This window comes from Schistocerca nitens, chromosome 6 (genome assembly GCF_023898315.1).
Source record: "Schistocerca nitens isolate TAMUIC-IGC-003100 chromosome 6, iqSchNite1.1, whole genome shotgun sequence".
NCBI classification, from domain to species: Eukaryota; Metazoa; Arthropoda; class Insecta; order Orthoptera; family Acrididae; genus Schistocerca; species Schistocerca nitens.
This window is the reverse complement of record NC_064619.1, coordinates 447,156,088-447,174,719: the sequence shown is the minus strand read 5'-3', so window position 1 is coordinate 447,174,719 and position 18,632 is coordinate 447,156,088. Positions and strand designations below refer to the sequence as shown.

The 18,632-nt window shown below is 40.3% G+C and overlaps 1 protein-coding gene across 8 annotated transcripts in view; it reads right to left on the bottom strand.

The window, feature by feature from the left end:
* LOC126262221 (uncharacterized) overlaps positions 1-18,632 on the bottom strand; it is a 499,774-nt gene that overhangs the window by 200,045 nt on the left and 281,097 nt on the right. For all 8 annotated transcript variants that reach the window (XM_049958664.1, XM_049958660.1, XM_049958662.1 and 5 more), the window contains 3 exons: positions 15,576-15,939; positions 11,713-12,004; positions 3,986-4,059 (listed from right to left, as the gene is read on the bottom strand). In XM_049958664.1, coding sequence (XP_049814621.1) covers positions 3,986-4,059; positions 11,713-12,004; positions 15,576-15,939 — 730 coding nt within the window. The remainder of the gene's footprint in view (positions 1-3,985; positions 4,060-11,712; positions 12,005-15,575; positions 15,940-18,632) is intronic.

The window sequence follows — 18,632 nt, the reverse complement described above, 5'->3', positions numbered from 1 at the left end:
TGCCTGTCCTATGTGACTTTTGTTAGATGTTCATCAATGTTTCTGTAAGTTTTAATGTATTTGTATGTATTTTTACGTGGTTTCACAGGATTTCACATATTTTCACGTATGTTTACATATCTTTGCACGTTTCTGCTTGTCTTTACGTATTTTTTAAGCATCTTTATGCATCTGTTCACTTATCCAACTCCTCTCACAACCACGACAACTATTTTGCCCATTTCTGTATCATTCCCATTTCCTTTACATCATTCCTGCACAATGGACAATCCACAATGGACCCTTACTCCATCTTTCTGCAGCAATTCAGGAAAGTATCTGTTTCCCTGGCTAAAACCTAATCCCACAGCCTGTTTCTCAAATGCTGCCTAAACCATGGAATTACCCCCCCCCCCCCCCCCCAGGCCATACTGTAATGTTGCAAAAACACATCTCCATGACACCGGCATCACAAAACCACCTCTGTTCCTCCACAAGGTACTACAACTCTGCAACCCTCACTCCACACATCACATCTCTGAAACTGAATCCCTTGCTCTCCTGTAACTGAAGGAGCATTCCAGACACCACCTCCATATGTTATCCAACCTGCTGACATCCTACTGCCACCTCGCAGCACCACTATTCAACCCCTATCATACCTACAGTGCTCCTCCTCTTCCACCCCTCATAGCAGCTTAACCTCCCTAGCTGACCTTTTCAACTTGCCACATCTCCCCCAAAACTCCAAACCAACTGGCCACCAAATCCAGAGCCAAAACATTCCTGTAATACTGTTGTTAACCTTTCCACCAAAACCCTCAGCTCCACCGAAGTTTCAGTCCTTTCCAAAAGGTCTCACCTTTAGCCCTCCACCCAAAATTAACCATGCTAGACTTGTCGAAGACCTCCTCCTCCTGATCCCTGCAATGGAAGCACTTCTTTGCCATCAATCCCTCCAACCAAAAGCACCCGAATTCCAACACTAAACCCTGCCTCTTACAGTTCATACAACCATCCAACCGTGATCCTCCCCCCCCCCCCCCCCTTCCACCTAAATGCCAAACAGTCACATTCCAGGAATTCCTTACCTCCAACTTAGCCTCACCATCCTATCCTTCCTCAGAACATTAACCTTTCAGTAGAAGAAAAACCAGCCATACACAACCTCAAAACAAATCCAGACAATCATCTTACCTGCAGACAAAGACTCCACCACTACTGTGACTACCTGGCAAAAGGCCTCCACCAGTTATCAGACTACTCCACCTATAAACTCTTCCAGAGTGATCCCATTGTAGAAGCCCAACACAAACTCCAAACCATGCTTAAACCCTTAGGCTCTTCCCAAGACATCTCCCCTGAATCCATTTCCCTCCTCACCCCAATGAAACCCTGTACTCCCACCCTCTACATGTTCCCTAAAATCCACAAACCTAACACAATCCTGGGCATTCCATAGTGGGTGGTTATTGTGCTCCCACTGAAAGAATTTCGGCTCTCGTTGACCAACATCTCCAATCAATTGCCTGTAATGTAGCCTCCCAAGTCGAAGGCACCAACCACTTTCTTCACTGACTCTCCACCATCCCCACCCCTTTACCTCCTGGATCTCTACTCGCCACTGTTGACACTACCTCCCTATACACCAACATCCCAAATGCCCATGACCTTACTGCTACTGAACATTACCTTTCCTAATGTCATTCAGACTCCAACTCACTACCACCTAATTCCTCATATACCTTATTAATTTTATCCTAACCCACAAATACTTCTCATTTGAAGGAAGGTTTACAAACAAACCCCCAACATACGTCACTGGCACCCTCCTATGCCAACCTTTTTATGGGTCATATAGAGGAGACCTTTCTAGCTACCCAAATACCAAACCCTAGTCTGGTTCTAGTTCTCTGACATCTTCATGATCTGGATCTTGGCCCTGACCAAGACATCCTATCTTCATTCCTTCACAACCTCAACTCCTCCTCTCCCAAATGCTTCTCATGGTGGTCCTCAACCCAGCTTGCCTCCTTCCTAGATGTTTACCATCCCTCTCTCTAATGGCTCCATGTGCACTCCCATCCACATTAAACTGACGAACCAGCAACAGTACCTGCATTTTGACAGCTGTCATCCATTTCACACCGAAAAATCCCTCCCACACAGCCTGACCATGCGGGGACGGCATATCTGCTATGACAAAAACTCCCTTGCTCAGTATGCTGAAGGTCTCACCAGGGTCTTCACAGACAGCACTGTCCCCCAGACAGAGTTCGCAAACCGATCTCCTGTGCCATTTCCCCCACACCTCGAATCCTCCAACCAACCTCAAGAACCAGCCACAAAGGAGTGTCCCCTTCATCAGCTAGTACCACCCCGGGCTGGAACAACTGAACCACATCCTTCGTCAGGACTTTGATTACCTATAATCATGCCCTGAAGTGAGGGACATCCCACCCGAGGTTACTTCCCACCTCTCCTAAAGTGGTACTCCGTCTCTCACACAACCACCAGAACATCCTAGTCTATCTCTATGCCACTCCCAATCCCAATCCCAACCAGCTGGAACACCCAGGTGCAAAACCTACCCAAATCCACCCACCCAGTACTTCCTATTCCAGTCCCGTCACTTGTTTATTCTACCCCATCAGGGCCCAGGCTACCTGTGAAAGCAGCTGTGTCATTTAGCAACTCTGTTGCAATCACTGCACAGGTTTTTATATTGGTGCGACTACCAACCAGCTGTCCACCAGAATGAATGGCCACTGCCAAACTGTGGCAAAAACAGCAAAGTAGACCAACCTGTGGAATAATGTGCAGCTGAACAAAACACACTTGATTTCAATGGCTGCTTCACTGTCCCAGCCATCTGGTCCCTCCCTCCACCACCAGCTTTTCTGAACTGCACAGACGCGATTATCCTTAAAACAGATTCTCTGCTCCCATAATTATCCTGGCCTCAAATTACGGTAACATACTGATCCCATATTCTCTACCCACCAGTTTCCACCCCCTCTCTCACCATCTCATCTGCCACACTGTTTACTTTCAGTCCTCTGCCAATGCATTCATCCACCTTTCCCCCACTCCTCTCCTCTTTAGCTCTTTTGTTCCCCATCTCCCTGCCCCACAACCTCCTCATGCCTGTTGCCATCCTAGTCCCTGCACACTTCATCAGACAATGTTCGTCACTCGACCCACCGTTACACCACCCCTTCCCCCTCCCTGCCCCCTTCAGATTGGTGCTTGCATCCCACGTGATGATGTATTCCAGCCCGAGCTGCTGGAGTTGGCGGTTGTGTGTTTGTGAGGTGTGCTTCCTTGCTTCCTTTTGTGTGTGTGTGTGTGTGTGTGTGTGTGTGTGTGTGTGTGTGTGTGTGTTACTGATGAAGGCTGTGGCTGAAAGCTGTATGTAAGTGCCTTTTAATTGTGCCTGTCTGCAACTTGATGTGTCTTCTTTACAGTAAGTAGCAATTTGCCTTTTCCTACATTGTTGCTATTCCTACCTGGAGTTTTCATGGTTTGATTTTTATTGGGTATTTCATGATTACGGTTGGGGCATTTTAGTTATTTTTAAAAACTATGCTAGTGTGTAAAAACATTGATTTTTCTTGATTTTAATGAGTTTTAATTTATTTGTGTTTGAATAAAAACCTAACATTACATATTAACCCTGGAAATATATATGGCAATGTACCTAAAAGATAACAATGTGTGTGGAACTTAGGTTATCTTTCTAGAGGTAGTAATACAAAAATTGCTTTTCTTCATACAATCGATTACCCATATGTTTAATTATCCAAATGACTTACAATAACAATTACAGTAGTCTAGTTAATCAAATCTCCACTGGAAATAGGAGCTTTTTGCTACTCATAGCACATACATGAGGATGTGTATGCATGCACTGGCAAACATAGAAAACACACACACACACACACTATTCTGTAAGTTGCTATCTGAAAGGAGGCCAAATTGTGTAGAAACATCCGTAGTCACCTACCATCTCCCTCCTCAGCCCCGTCGCCATCAGGCTCGTCAGCTCCACGTAAGCGGTCTGATGTGCCATTGCCATTCCTGCTGACAGGTAAAGTACCAATATTCGTACAAGTCTCACTATATACAATTTAAGTAAACAGATGCCTGTGATGAAGAGTCAATCAGTATTTTTAAGGTTTATTTCATTCACAATTAAATGCACAGATATTTTAAAATAATGTCACATTTTGAAATGTGCCCCCACCACGTTCTCCTCAGTTCAGAGCATTCAAAAAGGTGCCAAACACACTGTTCATCCGTCCAACCTACTCACCCACCTTGTTGCACACATACCATCATGAAGAACCTTCTGGAACCCTGAACTAGTCAAGATACACATTAACGAAAGACAGGCAACTTCTGTAAGTGTAATCTGTACATTCTAACAATAAACCTTTGTTACTCTATTTAACTCTGTTTGTGAAAAAGGAAGATTAGTATTAAAATTCCGCTGATGTCAAGACCACTAGAGACAGAACACAAGCTCGGGTTAAGGAAGGATGGGAACGGAAGTCGCTGCTTTCTCATTATATGAGATAGCTGTAGTTCATATTCTATTGGTAGTTTAACATAACCCTGCTATTGACCAGGAATCCTTTAACCTAGATAATCATTAATTTGGAGGAGGAGTGGCTAATAAAGTAGGTTTTCAGTTTTCCGGTAACTGGTAGTACTCAAATTTCTTGTATTAAATTAGATGGGAGCACCAAAGTAAATAATTTCACTGTGAACATTAGACAATTAGGCAAAGTTTACATGAAAATTATTTTTCTTTCTAGAATTTTAATAGTGCAAATCACACATCAAGTGAAATTAATTTTCATTATCCTCAACAAGAAACAGTAAGGCGTAACTGTATTGTTAAGTGAGTGTAAGAATTTCTAGGATCTTTCCAAAGGCTCCTGCAAGACATATAGTTATCTACTTTACAAAATATTTGTACTACTCACTTATGCTGTGAATAAACACTTTATTTTCTTTAGACGTCCTGCCTCGGAACACGACACTGTAAAACAACAGGGAGAGGAAATATCCACAAATAACCAATGCTCTTGACTTCAGCTTAACATAAGAGATTATTCTAAGGGCAAAACATGCCGAACTTTGTTTCTTGATTAGTTTATCTATGAATCTGCTTGTCATGCAGATGGACACTAAGGAATTTTACGCAGGGTGTCTTGTTTTTTGTAAGGTCATTAATGTCTCCTCCTAGTGCCAGCTCGTCATGTTTGCTTGTTTGAAATTGCCTTATATGTGTCTTTGTGAGACAAACTGCTAGCTGTGAATCTTTTATAGGCCTGTTCAGCTGTCATATGAGCTATGTCTGGTAAGGTAAGGATCTTACCCTCGATTAGTACACTTGTGTTATCAGCAGATACAATAGATCCACTGTGAACACAATGGAACACGTGATGAAATACCAATGTTTTAGAAACAGTCTTTGATCCAATTCAACCATTTTGGGGCAAAGGAGCAACAGATTCCTTACGAAGAACATTTAATAGGGCCTTGAAAGAAATTAGTTTCCTGTATTGTCTGTTTTTTATATGCTGCCAATGCAGGAAACTAATTTTGTTTCAAGAAATTTATCATGACTGTGAACCTTATAGCAAAATTAGTAAAGTGTTTTGTACTGGTTACAGATAAATTTCTACAGGATACTTTTACATCAACCAACTTATAATCCAGAACAGACAGGTATCGTGTCCTATTTCGTTAATTCTTCCCACTGTAAAAAAAAAAAAACACTATCTGGTAAGTGCAATTATGGTTGGAACAGAAATCCTGATAAAGTTGTGTGTTCTCATTGCGAGCAGAAGCAACATAATTACATTATGTCACAACAAAATCACTTAGTGTGATATACTTTTGTTTTGGCAGCTTGTCAGAGCCTAAACACTTCATATTTTGTTTTCTTTGTTGTTAACATGCAAAAGAGAGCACCTACTGTTGTGGTTTCAGGCCCATGTTCTGGATTATAAATAACTTCATTTCAACACCTTTTTCAGTGAACCAAAGAAATGAATACCATTGGCTGGTGGGTGATATCTGGTAAACTGGGCAGATAGGTCAGATACTCCAATCTCATATTCTATATGGTATCAATTAGTACTTACAGGTCAGCCATTCCACACATCTCCTCCTCCTCCTCCTCCTCCTCCCAGTCTAGGATTGAGTGACCTGCTCTCCTTTCCAACCTTCCCCAATCAATCACTCTTTCCTTCTTGAAGGAACTGACAGCTCAAAGCCAAGTTTTGTTTTTCATACTTTAAATGTCATTCTCCTCTCAGTCTAGGAGCGAGTTATGAGCTCTCCTTTGCAATAGTTCCCAACCTATCATTCTTCTCTCTGTGAGGAAGGAACTAACAGTTCCAAAAGCTAATTATCATCTTTCTATGTTACATGTGTGTAACAACAGTACTTGAAATTTTGTCTCCTGGAGGTAAATCATGGTCAGCCATTCTGTCTCCCTGTGATGATATACAAGATTATACCTAGGCTGCTGGAACATGTCACTTCTAGGTTACTGTACAAATGCCTTGAAACTGGTGGGAAGGAATGCAAGTCATTGTCATCTTTTGAACCAATTACAGCACAGCAACACAAGATGGTTCTGAAGTTGTCACTACCTTGTAAGCGGCTTCTACAAAAACAACGTATTAGTGTGTGACTATCTGCTTCTATAGAGTTGTGTTTGATTTGACTTTCACATTGCTCCTTAGACGACCTCTGGCTAAGCAAGCCTAAAGCTTTTGACTTAGCCCTGTATTGAGCCAAAAAATTGACAGCTCTGAACATGAAAAAATTAAAAGTAAGTAAGTAATGTTTTGTGTTACTGCTTTGACCACAGTTTTTGTTTATTAAAAAAGACCACTAAAACGACACCATTTGCGAAGTGACAATCTGACTGCTGTTGAGTGGTCAGGCTTCAGAACTGCTACAAAGGACACGTTAGTTTTATGAGCAAGGCAACAGATTTTTCTGTACATGGTCATCCATCAACTCCTACTAATACAGTTTTAGAGCGTACCTAAAAATTCTAGGAGTTGGTGAAAGAACTGTACTAGGGGGTTCTGTTTCAAGACCGGCTTCATACTGAAGCAAACCATGTGGAACACAGCCGCTGTGGAGAGAACAGAAAATCTGCTCTGTCTGTAAAGGCTGTTAGTGACACGAAAGTTATTGACCAGTCCCTAGTAAATGAGTCAGGAACTGAAATTAAGAGTAGCAAAGAAAAAGCTGAAATGCTTAACTCCATTTTTAAAAGTTCCTTTACAAAAGGAGAACCCAGGAGAATTGCCCCAATTTCATCCTCTTACCACTGAAAAGAGGAATGAAATAGGCACTAGTGTCAGTGGCATTGCGAAACAGCTGAAATTGTTAAAATTGAATAAAGCTCCATGGTCTGATGGAATCCCTGTCAGATTCTATACTGAATTTGCAGCAGAGTTAGGCCCTCTTATAACTATAATGTACTGTAGCTTCTTGGAAAAGGGCACAGGTCACACCCATCTACAAGAAGGTTAGTAGAAGTGACCTACAAAACTACTGTCCAATATCCTTGACATAGATTTGTTGCAGAATCTTAGAACATATTCTGAACTCTGACATAATTAGGTATCTTTAACATTATGACCTCCTCAATGCCAACCAGCACGATTTAAAAAACATCGATCATGTGAAACCCAACTCGCACTTTTCTCACATGACATACTGAAAGCCTTAGATCAAAGCAACCAGGTAGATGCAGTATTTCTTTATTTCTGAAAAGCATTTGACTCAGTACCACACCTATACTTATTGTAAAAAGTATGATTATATAGGTTATCATGTGAAATTTTTGAGTGAACTGAGGACTTTTCGACAAGGACAAAGCATTTAATCTTGGATGGAGAGTAATCACCAGATGTAGAAGCAATTTCGGGTGTGTCCCAGGGAAGTCTGTTGGGACCCTTGCTGTTCACATTTTATATTAATGACCTTGCAGACAATATTACTAGTAAAAAATCAGGCTTTTTGCAGATGATGCAGTTATCTATAATGAAGTACTATCTGAGAGAGGTTGCATAAATATTCATTCAGATATTGGTAAGATTTCAACATGGTGTAGACATTGGCAAATTGCTCTAAATGTCCTTAAACGTAAAATTCTGCATTTCACAAAAGGAAAAAAAAAAAAACACACACATCTACATGGATACTCTGCATATTACATTTAAGTGCCTGGAAGAGGGTTCATCGAACCACCTTCACATTTCTCTATTATTCCAATCTCGTATAGCATGCGGAAAGAATCAACATCTATATCTTCCCGTACGAGCTCTGATTTCCCTTATTTTATCATGGTGATAGTTTCTCCCTATGTTGGTCAGTGTCAACAAAATATTTTCGCATTTCGATGAGAAAGTTGGTGATTGGAATTTTGTGAAAAGATTCCGTCGCAACGAAAAACGCCTTTCTTTTAGTGATGTCTAGCCCAAATCCTGTATCATTTCTGCGACACTCTCTCCCCTAGTTCACGATAATATAAAATGTGCAAACCTTCTTTGAACTTTTTCTATGTACTCTGTCAGTCCTATCTGGTAAGGATCCCACACCGCGCAGCAGTATTCTAAAAAGAGGACGGACAAGCATAGTGTGGGCAGTCTCCTTAGTAGGTCTGTTACATTTTCTAAGTGTCCTGCCAATAAAACACAATCTTTGGTTAGCCTTCCCCACAACATTTTCTGTGTGTTCCTTCCAATTTAAGTTGTTCGTAATTGTAATACCTAGGTATTTAGTTGAATTTACAGCTTTTAGATTAGACTGATTTATCGTGTAACCGAAGTTTAACGAATTCCTTTCAGCACTCATGTGGATGACCTCTCACTTTTCATTATTTAGGGTCAACTGTCAATTTTCGCACCATTCAGATATCTTTCCTAAATCATTTTGCAATTTGTTTTGATCTTCTGATGACTTTATTAGTTGATAAATGACAGTGTCATCTGCAAACAACCTAAGACGGCTGCTCAGGTTGTCTCCCAAATTGTTTATATGGGTAAGGAACAGCAAAGAGCCTATAACACTACCTTGTGGAATGCCAGAAATCACTTCTGTTTTATTAGATGACTTTCCATCAATTACTACGAACTGTGACCCCTCTGACAGGAAATCACAAATCCAGTCACATAACTAACATGATATTCCATAAGCACGCAACTTCACTACGAGCTGCTTGTGTGGTACCGTGTCAAAAGCCTTCCGGAAATCCAGAAATATGGAATCGACCTGAAATCACTTGTCAATAGCACTCAACATTTCATGTGAATAAAGAGATAGTTGTGTTTCACAGGAACGATGTTTTCTAAACCCATGTCGACTGTGTGTCAATAGACAGTTTTCTTCGAGGTAATTCATAATGTTTGAACACAATATATATTTCAAAATCCTGCTGCACATCGACGTTAACGATATGGGCCTGTAATTTAGTGGATTACTCCTACTACCTTTCTCGAATATTGGTGTGACCTGTGCAACTTTCAAGTCTTCGGGTATGGATCTTTCGTCGAGCAAATGGTTGTATATGATTGTTAAGTATGGAGCTAATGCATCAGCATACTCCAAAAGGAACCTAATTGGTATACAGTCTGGGCCAGGAGACTTGCTTTTATTAAGTGATTTAAGTTGCTTTGCTACTCCGAGGACATTTACTTCTACATTACTCATGTTGGCAGCTGTTCTCGATTTGAGTTCTGGAGTATTTACTTAGTCGTCTTTTGTGAAGGCATTTCAGAAGGCTGTGTTTAGTAACTCTGCTTTGGCAACACTGCCACCGATAGTATCTCCATTGCTATCATGCAGAGAAGGCACTGATTGTTTCTTGCCACTAACATACTTCACATACGACCAGAATCTCTTTGGATTTTCTGCCAGGTTTCGAGACAAAGTTTCATTCTAGAAACTGTTACAAGCATCTTGCATTGAAGTCCGCATTAAATTTCGAGCTTCTATAAACGATTGCCATTTGGTATAAATCTCTCAATTGCTGCCGATACTATTTCTTTGAATTCCAGCCACATGCGGTCTACACTTATATTATTAATTTGGAAGGAGTGGAGATTGTCTCTCAGGAAGGTGCCAAGTGAATTTTTATCTCCTTTTTTGAATAGGTATATTTTCCGTTTATTTTTGGAGTCTTTGTCGCTACGACAACCCTGTGTTCACTGACCCCTGTATCCGTTTTGAGGTTCGTTATTAACTCAGGATTATTTGTGTGGGCTCATTAACTAACTGCTCGAATTAAGGATCCTATGACTATAATACCAATGAGGCACTGTTGGAATCGGCCAACTCATACTAATACCTGGGTGCAACACTTTTTAGGGACATGAAATGGAATGATCTAATAGGTTCAATTGTGGGTAAAGCAGGTGGTAGACCTTGGTTTATTTGTAGAATACTGGGAAAGTGCAATCAGTTGACAAAGGAGATTGCTTTCAAATCACTCGTGGGACTGGTTCTAGAATACTGCTCAAGTGTGTGGGACCCGCACCAGATAGGAATAACACAGGATATTTAGTGTTTACACAGAAGGGCAGCACGAATGGTCACAGGTTTCTTTAATCCATGTGAGAGTGTCACAGAGATACCTAAAGAACTGAACTGGAGGATTCTTGAAGACAGACAAACTACCACGAGGAAGTCTATTCACAAAGTTTCAAGAACCGGCTTTTAGGAATATACTACAACCCCTAATGTATCACTCACATAGGTATATTGAGGACAAGATTAGAATAATTACTGCAAAACAGTAGCATTCAAACTATTATGCTTCCTGTGCTCCATACATGAATGGAAGAGCAAGAAATCCTAATAATTGGTGTAATGGGAAGTACCCTTCGCAATGCACCACACAGTGGTTTGCAGCATGTAACTGTAGAACTGAACTGGTTTGGAGTAACTTTAAAATTTACATTTGAATTAATTTTTGCTTTTTTTGTTTTGCCGTAACACACATGGAAACACTATTATGTGAAGGACTTGCTATGCAGACATCACCTCATTAAAGAAAGAAAGAAATTAAGACTACATTGGTGGGTTTATTAGAGAAGCATATATTATAGACATAATTATAAATGAATATGAATGTTAATGATTTCTATTGATGATGACACTGATGGCACCTGTTCTGACACCGATTTGAAATGCAGTGATGGAGAACTGGATGGAATTGCACCACTAACATTGTAAATTGATGTGTGTAAATATATTCAGAATTAATTCTTTCACTCTGCAACAGAGTATGCATCTGTTACTTTATTTCATTCTACAGATGTCAACAATGTTTATTTGTTTTCCTACATTTACATTATTATAGTTCATTTTATATACAGCTATTACGGTAACAATTCTTAGCAACTTCTAACTTCTGTTGTTATTTATTTATTCTACAGTTTCATATATTATCGAACACTTTCTCTGTAGTAGTTTTCTCCAGTATCAGAAACACATTCTTTGTTAAATTTATGTTTACATTATTATGTGAGGTCTTAGAACACTGTGTTTGTATCCTACATTTACAAATATACTTGAGCTATTAGACATGGCTGTGTGCAGTAATTTCTCATATATTATCTGTAGTTAAATAACTGACAGTGACAATAAATGCAACAAAACTTAACAAATTAAGAAACTATTGACAGTACTGACCGAGACCGTGGCACCCAGACAGGACTAGGCGATCTATCGGGTCCGTCAGGTACAGGATCAGGTGGTGTCAACGTTTTAGTGCGCTGCAAGGCGAGCCTGATATCCCTGATTGCCGCTTCTACTGACGATGCAGAAGTGGCCGACCCACCAGAGCTACCAGATGCAGAGCCAGTGCTCGTTGACGCAGATGTAACGTCCCCCGGAACTGCAATTGAGCGGTGTGGCTGAGGTGCAGGTGGTGGAGGTGTAGCCTGCATCTGTGGTGAGGTAACAGCAGTAGCCACAGCAGAACCTGCCACAACAGTATCACATAAACCCCTTTAAGTTCATGTAGTATCTGACAATTCTAGTCATCTGCAAAAATAGAGATAATTAATTAAGTTAATTTAATTAATCAAATTATATCTAAAATCAAAGATGATGTGACTTACCAAACGAAAGCGCTGGCAGGTCGACAGACACACAAACAAACACAAATATACACACAAAATTCAAGCTTTCGCAACAAACTGTTGCCTCATCAGGAAAGAGGGAAGGAGAGGGAAAGACGAAAGGATGTGGGTTTTAAGGGAGAGGGTAAGGAGTCATTCCAATCCCAGGAGCGGAAAGACTTACCTTAGGGGGAAAAAAAGGACGGGTATACACTCGGGTACACACATATAAAATGGTGTTCTTTTGGTGGTTTTCATGCCCAATAGCACTACAATCAAGGAAGATCAATATTGTGATACCCTCAGAAAACTACAGCAAGCAATAATGTACACACACACACACACACACACACACACACACATACATACATATATCAGTATATGTGTGGATGGATGTGTGTGTGTGTGTGTGTGTGTGTGTGTGTGTGTGCGTGTGTGTGCGTGTGTGTGTGCGCGTGTGTGTGTGTGTGTGTGCGTGCGTCCTTTTTTCCCCCTAAGGTAAGTCTTACATATACATATATCGGTATATGTGTGTGTGTGTGTGTGTGTGTGTGTGTGTGTGTGTGTGTGCGTGTGCGTGCGTGCGTGCGTGCGTGTATACCCGTCCTTTTTTTCCCCCTAAGGTAAGTCTTTCTGCTCCCGGGATTGGAATGACTCCTTACCCTCTCCCTTAAAACCCACATCCTTTTGTCTTTCCCTCTCCTTCCCTCTTTCCTGATGAGGCAACAGTTTGTTGCGAAAGCTTGAATTTTGTGTGTATGTTTGTGTGTCTATCGACCTGCCAGCGCTTTCGTTTGGTAAGTCACATCATCTCTGGTTTTAGATATATTTTTCCCACGTGGAATGTTTCCCTCTATTATATTAATTAATTAAATTAATTTAACTGATTAATTAAGTTAATGTGTTTGCCAGCTATTTGAGCTGGTTTTAAACTGGATGAAACAAAATGATGTTAACACTGGAAAGTGAAAGTACATGGCCATGTCTGTAACCATCGTATCATTTGAGTGCTTACATCCCATACAGTCACATAATTAGAGGATATTCGTAAGACAAATCTACAAGCGTAATCCAGAAAGTAATCATCTAGAGCATATTCCCACTGCACAGTTCAATATCAGGCTTTTACCTGAAGCCAAAAGGCTTCCTCGACTTCTTGTCTCACTGCTGTAGGAGTCAGTTGAAACAAGTGGGTAGTTCATGCAGCTATGTTGATCATAATGCTGTGGTGGTGTAATGATCAGCATATCTGCCTAGTAAGCAAGAAGACCCGGGTTTGAGTTCCGGCAACAGCACAAATTTTAATTCACTTCTTCAGGTTCCAACGTTATCATGTTTAAAATGAACTGTCCGATACACAGCTGCAACTACTGTGAGGTCAGAGGTGGGACAATTTCAATTTATCAATGTTCAGAAGCTGAAACTTGCAGAAAATTACCATTTACTCGTAATACAGTTACTAACAAAAGTAATGTGATAAAGTGATGTTTAATGATCAACAATGGATGAACAAATGAGTGTGACTGAACTCGACTTCAATGTCACCATTCATCACAGGAGATTTGAAAATACAAGTGAAGAACAAAACAGTCCAAGACATATGCACAATCCTGAAAGAGGTACACCATTCTTCCTGAAATAGTTATCTTTCTTCTCTAGATGAAATAGTGTGTGAACATTTAGCAAAATTTGAGCAAGATGGGTTCCTGGGCAAGACCAAGAGTCGATCACTGAGTGGCATCATCATTCATCACGCAAAACACAGTGATAACTTAACGAGAGAAGAGGACTGCTTAGACAGAAACTCAAAGCGATTTTATTTTTTATTTTTTGGTCTGAAATGGTGTTCTTTTGGTGGTTTTCATGCCAAATAGCACTACAATCAAGGAAGATCAATATTGTGATACCCTCAGAAAACTACAGCAAGCAATAATGTGTGTGTGTGTGTGTGTGTGTGTGTGTGTGTGTGTGCCCACACATCTATTGTTGTCGAAGGCCTCAATGGCCAAAAGTTTTATTTGTGACAGTCTGTTGTGCCTACCTGCAACACAGCATCTCCGCTATATGGCGAGTACAACTTTCCCTTTCATAATATTATTTCTTTCAGAATTCTTTCTTTCTTCGCAATAATGCCCAACCTCATACTGCTATTGAAACCAGACAATTGCTGGCTCAATTTGGAATGGAAAATACTGATCACCCACCAACAATTCAGACTTTTCTCCAAGCAATTTTCATCTTTTCATTATGCTTGAGGAGGCCCTTGGTGGAAAACATTTTGGAACAATGCTGAGAAGAACAGTGAACAACTGACTTAACACAATGGCAGCAGTCAACTACTACACAGAAATATTAAACGTCACGGACACATAAGGAAAATGGTTGAACAAAGGAGATTATTACTTAGAGAAACAAATTAGCCTTCTATTTTGTAAGTGACACATTTTTATTACTAAATTATGTTTCTTGAATTTATTAAAGTTAAACAGTTTTTACTTTGTGAATTTTCCTCAGATCCTCTTTTCATTAATAATGGAACTTTTAACACATTGCAGTACAGGTGTCAGGAACACTGACTGTACATTAAATATGTCAAGCTTGTGCATTTTGGATTTTTCAGCTGGTTGTCACTTAGGTCATTTTGTGATATTTCTCTCAGTTCTTGCACATTCCGTTGTCAGTAGTGGAAGATTTAGATGGTTCATATGACTCACAACAGAAGTTTTTTATGGAATGTTCAAAACAATAACCGATCAAAGAAACTGAATACAGCAACTTAAACATTAAGGATTAAGTAATTTCGTAAATGCACAATAGTTCAAATAATTCAGACGAGTCAAAACAGCTCTGGAGAGTTACGATTTAGTAACATATTAGGAGTCATCTACAACGAATAAATGTCAGCACTTATGGATTTTCTACTAAATCTTGTTTCAAGTTTCCTTACAACTGCAACAATCTTAAGTCCAGGTGCTGAACAAGTCAATATCCTCAAGTTCCATGAACAAGAGCGGAGGACCTATTTTCTCACTTATATAGGGAGCAGTGGTACATGTAACAATGAGTATAATTCCTTTCAAACTAGGTATCTGCTTAGTATGTTCAAAAACATTGGCTGCAAAAAACTAGCTGTTCATCCCAGGAATGAAATGTGATAGAATGACTATGTACTGTTGGTATTAAACATCTGTATTTAGAAAAAGAGAGCCGCATAATATGTGCTGTGACATTCTGAAAGATTAATGTTCTAGGTCTGTTTCACTATTTTCTCTCTCAGATGATCAGTGGATTGTTGACACACACTAATAAGAAATATCATGTAATCTAATGGGTATTAACATCCAAATCAGTAACCAACAACCAGCAATAGGGAACACAGGTGTTGACATGGACGTTTAGACCACCGTAAGCTTTTCTGCGTTGGTTACAGACCTGGTAGCAACCTTCCAGATGGTGACGGCGATGGCCCATGCCTTCCACCTGGACCAGTACCGCTGTCAGCGTCAGAGGCATGACCAGATGACAGCCCATCCTCTAATACAGGCATTGCAGGCCTCGGAAGAGGGATACTGGAACATGGTCCTTCTCCACTGCTGTCCAATCCTTGTCCTACAATGGTTTCTGGTGCTGGAGTAAGTGATAGTTCACTGTCGAGATCACCACAGTTCGAATCACAATCTGTAGTCTCTGGAGAAAGAGTGAAGTTCCGGCTGTGGCCAACCTGCAGTCCAACCTCTGTGTCTCCGAGGTCTTCAGTTGAACCCGAACCCGCTGCAGAAAGATCTGCCTGACTGCCCTGCAGAATGAAGACAGTTTTGTTTTTAAATTGCTATACTTCATATTGGAGAGAATTTTCTGAAATTATATCAATTACCGATACTTGGAGAAATAAATATTCAGTGAGATACTTTCAAACATATTACAAAGCTAATTATATAGCAAAACTTTCTCAGAAGCATACAGCTTATGCATCGACTTTTATGTGCACAGAAGTATTTTTGCAGAGAGTAATAAATTATTGTAATACTGGAAGGGCAGTTCAGTGATTACTTGTGTTAGGTGGGACAAACACATTTTTTGCATAGTAGTTTCCTTTTAATAATTACATTTTTCCTGATCTCCTGGCTTCTTTTTTAACTTCTCTAAATATACAAAGTGTCAGGCTCAATAAAATTCTCCTGTCAAACAATGAAAACTCCAGGTAGGAATATAAACAATGTAGGAAAGGATGGATTGCTACCTACTGTAAAAAGGACACGTCAAGTTGCAGACTGGCACAATTATGAGAGACTCACATATAGCTTTCAGACACAGCGGAATGCCCAAAATGCTACAGTTGGCAGTTGTGTGTGTACCTGTGTGTGTGTGTGTGTGTGTGTGTGTGTGTGTGTGTGTGTGTTTGTGTGTGTGTGTGTGTGTGTGTGTTTGTCTCTCCTGACGAAGGCTGTGGCTGAAAGCTACATGTGAGTGCCTTTTAATCATGCCTGTCTGTAACTTGATGTGTCCTCTTTACTATAAGTAGTAATCTGTCTTTTCCTACATTTTTAAGATTCTCCAGTCTTGACAAAGACCTCACTGAAGCAGAATCTTTAGTCTATAAGCCATTTCTTTGCATTTGGGAACAAGAAGTAAGAAAGTGCAAAGTCACTTGAAACAGTGGTACAACACCAATGCATAACACAATTTATGCAGTTTTGATGTGGCAACTCCAGATGAATGAGTTGCCACAATGTTGTGGCAATGAAGCACATTGTTCTTCACCAAATGGGGCTACATTTCCTCCCATTTCCACTCTAATCAATCTAATTTCTCATTGGGGTATTGTACAGTATTCAACATTCCTTTCTCCAAGAAGTCTGTTAATGATACCCTTCACATACCAAATAATCATTGCCATAACTTATCCAGATGATGGGATCATCTATACAGCAGGACCATCTTCACCTTCTTTACAGCTGGTTCACCCACTGTACGGATTGTTGCATGGTTTCCAGGAAATAAGTCACAATGACAGTGACAACTCTAGACAAAAAGTTTAAATTCATTGAACCTATATCCAACTTAGATTATATATACAACCATGAAACAAAGCAAGAGGGGAGAGTATCTGTTGCTCAAAAGAACTGACGATGATTGCTAGAGAGAGATTAAGGGAGTAACATACAGTGTTAGTATTAGTGAGTGATGCTCAGTATGTAATTAATGTGTGGCAGTTGCACTGGAATAGCACTTGCCACCCAGTGAAATATAATTCTTTAAGGTTTGGTGAAAACCTCTGTATTGTTTCTGGCCAGACTTTTGTATAAGAACTGCATGGCAGTTTGAGAACCTGAGTAGCTTCTTGCAAACAGGCAAGCTTCAAAGTTTAACTGGGCATCCAATCTTCCACAGTCTACAACTGCCTGTGGTGCTTGCAAGCAGTTCCATCCGAGAATAACAATATGACTGCATTCTGCTAACATGACAGATTCTAAAGGCTGCATTCTGTCACTGATAGTTGCTTTTGCGACACATCTTCCTGTCAGCTGGATGTACATCCCCCTTGTTTCCTTCAGCACAATAGCTTTTGTATCACGGAACAATCATCTTTACCAGACAACAATAAGCATTCGACATAAGAAAAAAATAAGCTCCTGAATCAACTAGTGCCTGGATAGGTTAGCCATTGATGACAATGTCAATGAGATTTCAGACATGTTGGTGACTGTTGTCCATTGACCATTTTCATCCATGGTTGCCTCACCTCCATAGATGGTCACCTGACTTAGCTTTCCTGAATTTGGAGCCTAGATAAGCAGCAAGTACCTTCGTACGGCAACCTGTAATGGATGCAGCATGCTGGAGAGTGACCTCCAGCGACCTCATCCAGGGGTACAGTGATGGGCGCATCTAGCAATATAATGGTTGCCGAATACTTGCCTTCTCTCTATGCAGTAGCAACCAGAGTGAAAACATGTCACTGCGTTGTTCTCTGTCCTCTAACCCTTTCCACTCCAACATCAAGTGGCACTCGAGATTGTGAATTTTGTTTTCTGTTCCTATTTTGAGCCTCATTTGACACTATCTTTTTGCGGCTCTCACATGCTCAGTTCTCAATTCTGACAGTACTACACATCAATGGTGCTTAGTGCTGCCTCTAGGGGAACCTGTGTTAACTCAGTCTCAAACTGTTGTAGTTGTGCCGAAAGGACTTTTGGAATTATTACGTTTAAGTTTGTGTGCATAGTGGCTAATTCCTCATGTTCAGTTTTTTCTGAGGAAGATATTTTACAGTTTTTAGAGGAATCTCTAAGTGACAATGATAGTGAGAGTGATTTTGATGAAACTGGTTCATTTCTAAACAATTCTAGTGAAGAGGACGACGAAAAATGTGCCTTTTTCTAGTGATTCAGCAGAAGATTTGTGGCAAATGTGGAGAGAAAATGACTGACTTTACATATTTTCCCTTTGACGATTCAAAGTGTGGTTTTACCACAAACTGGTAATGTT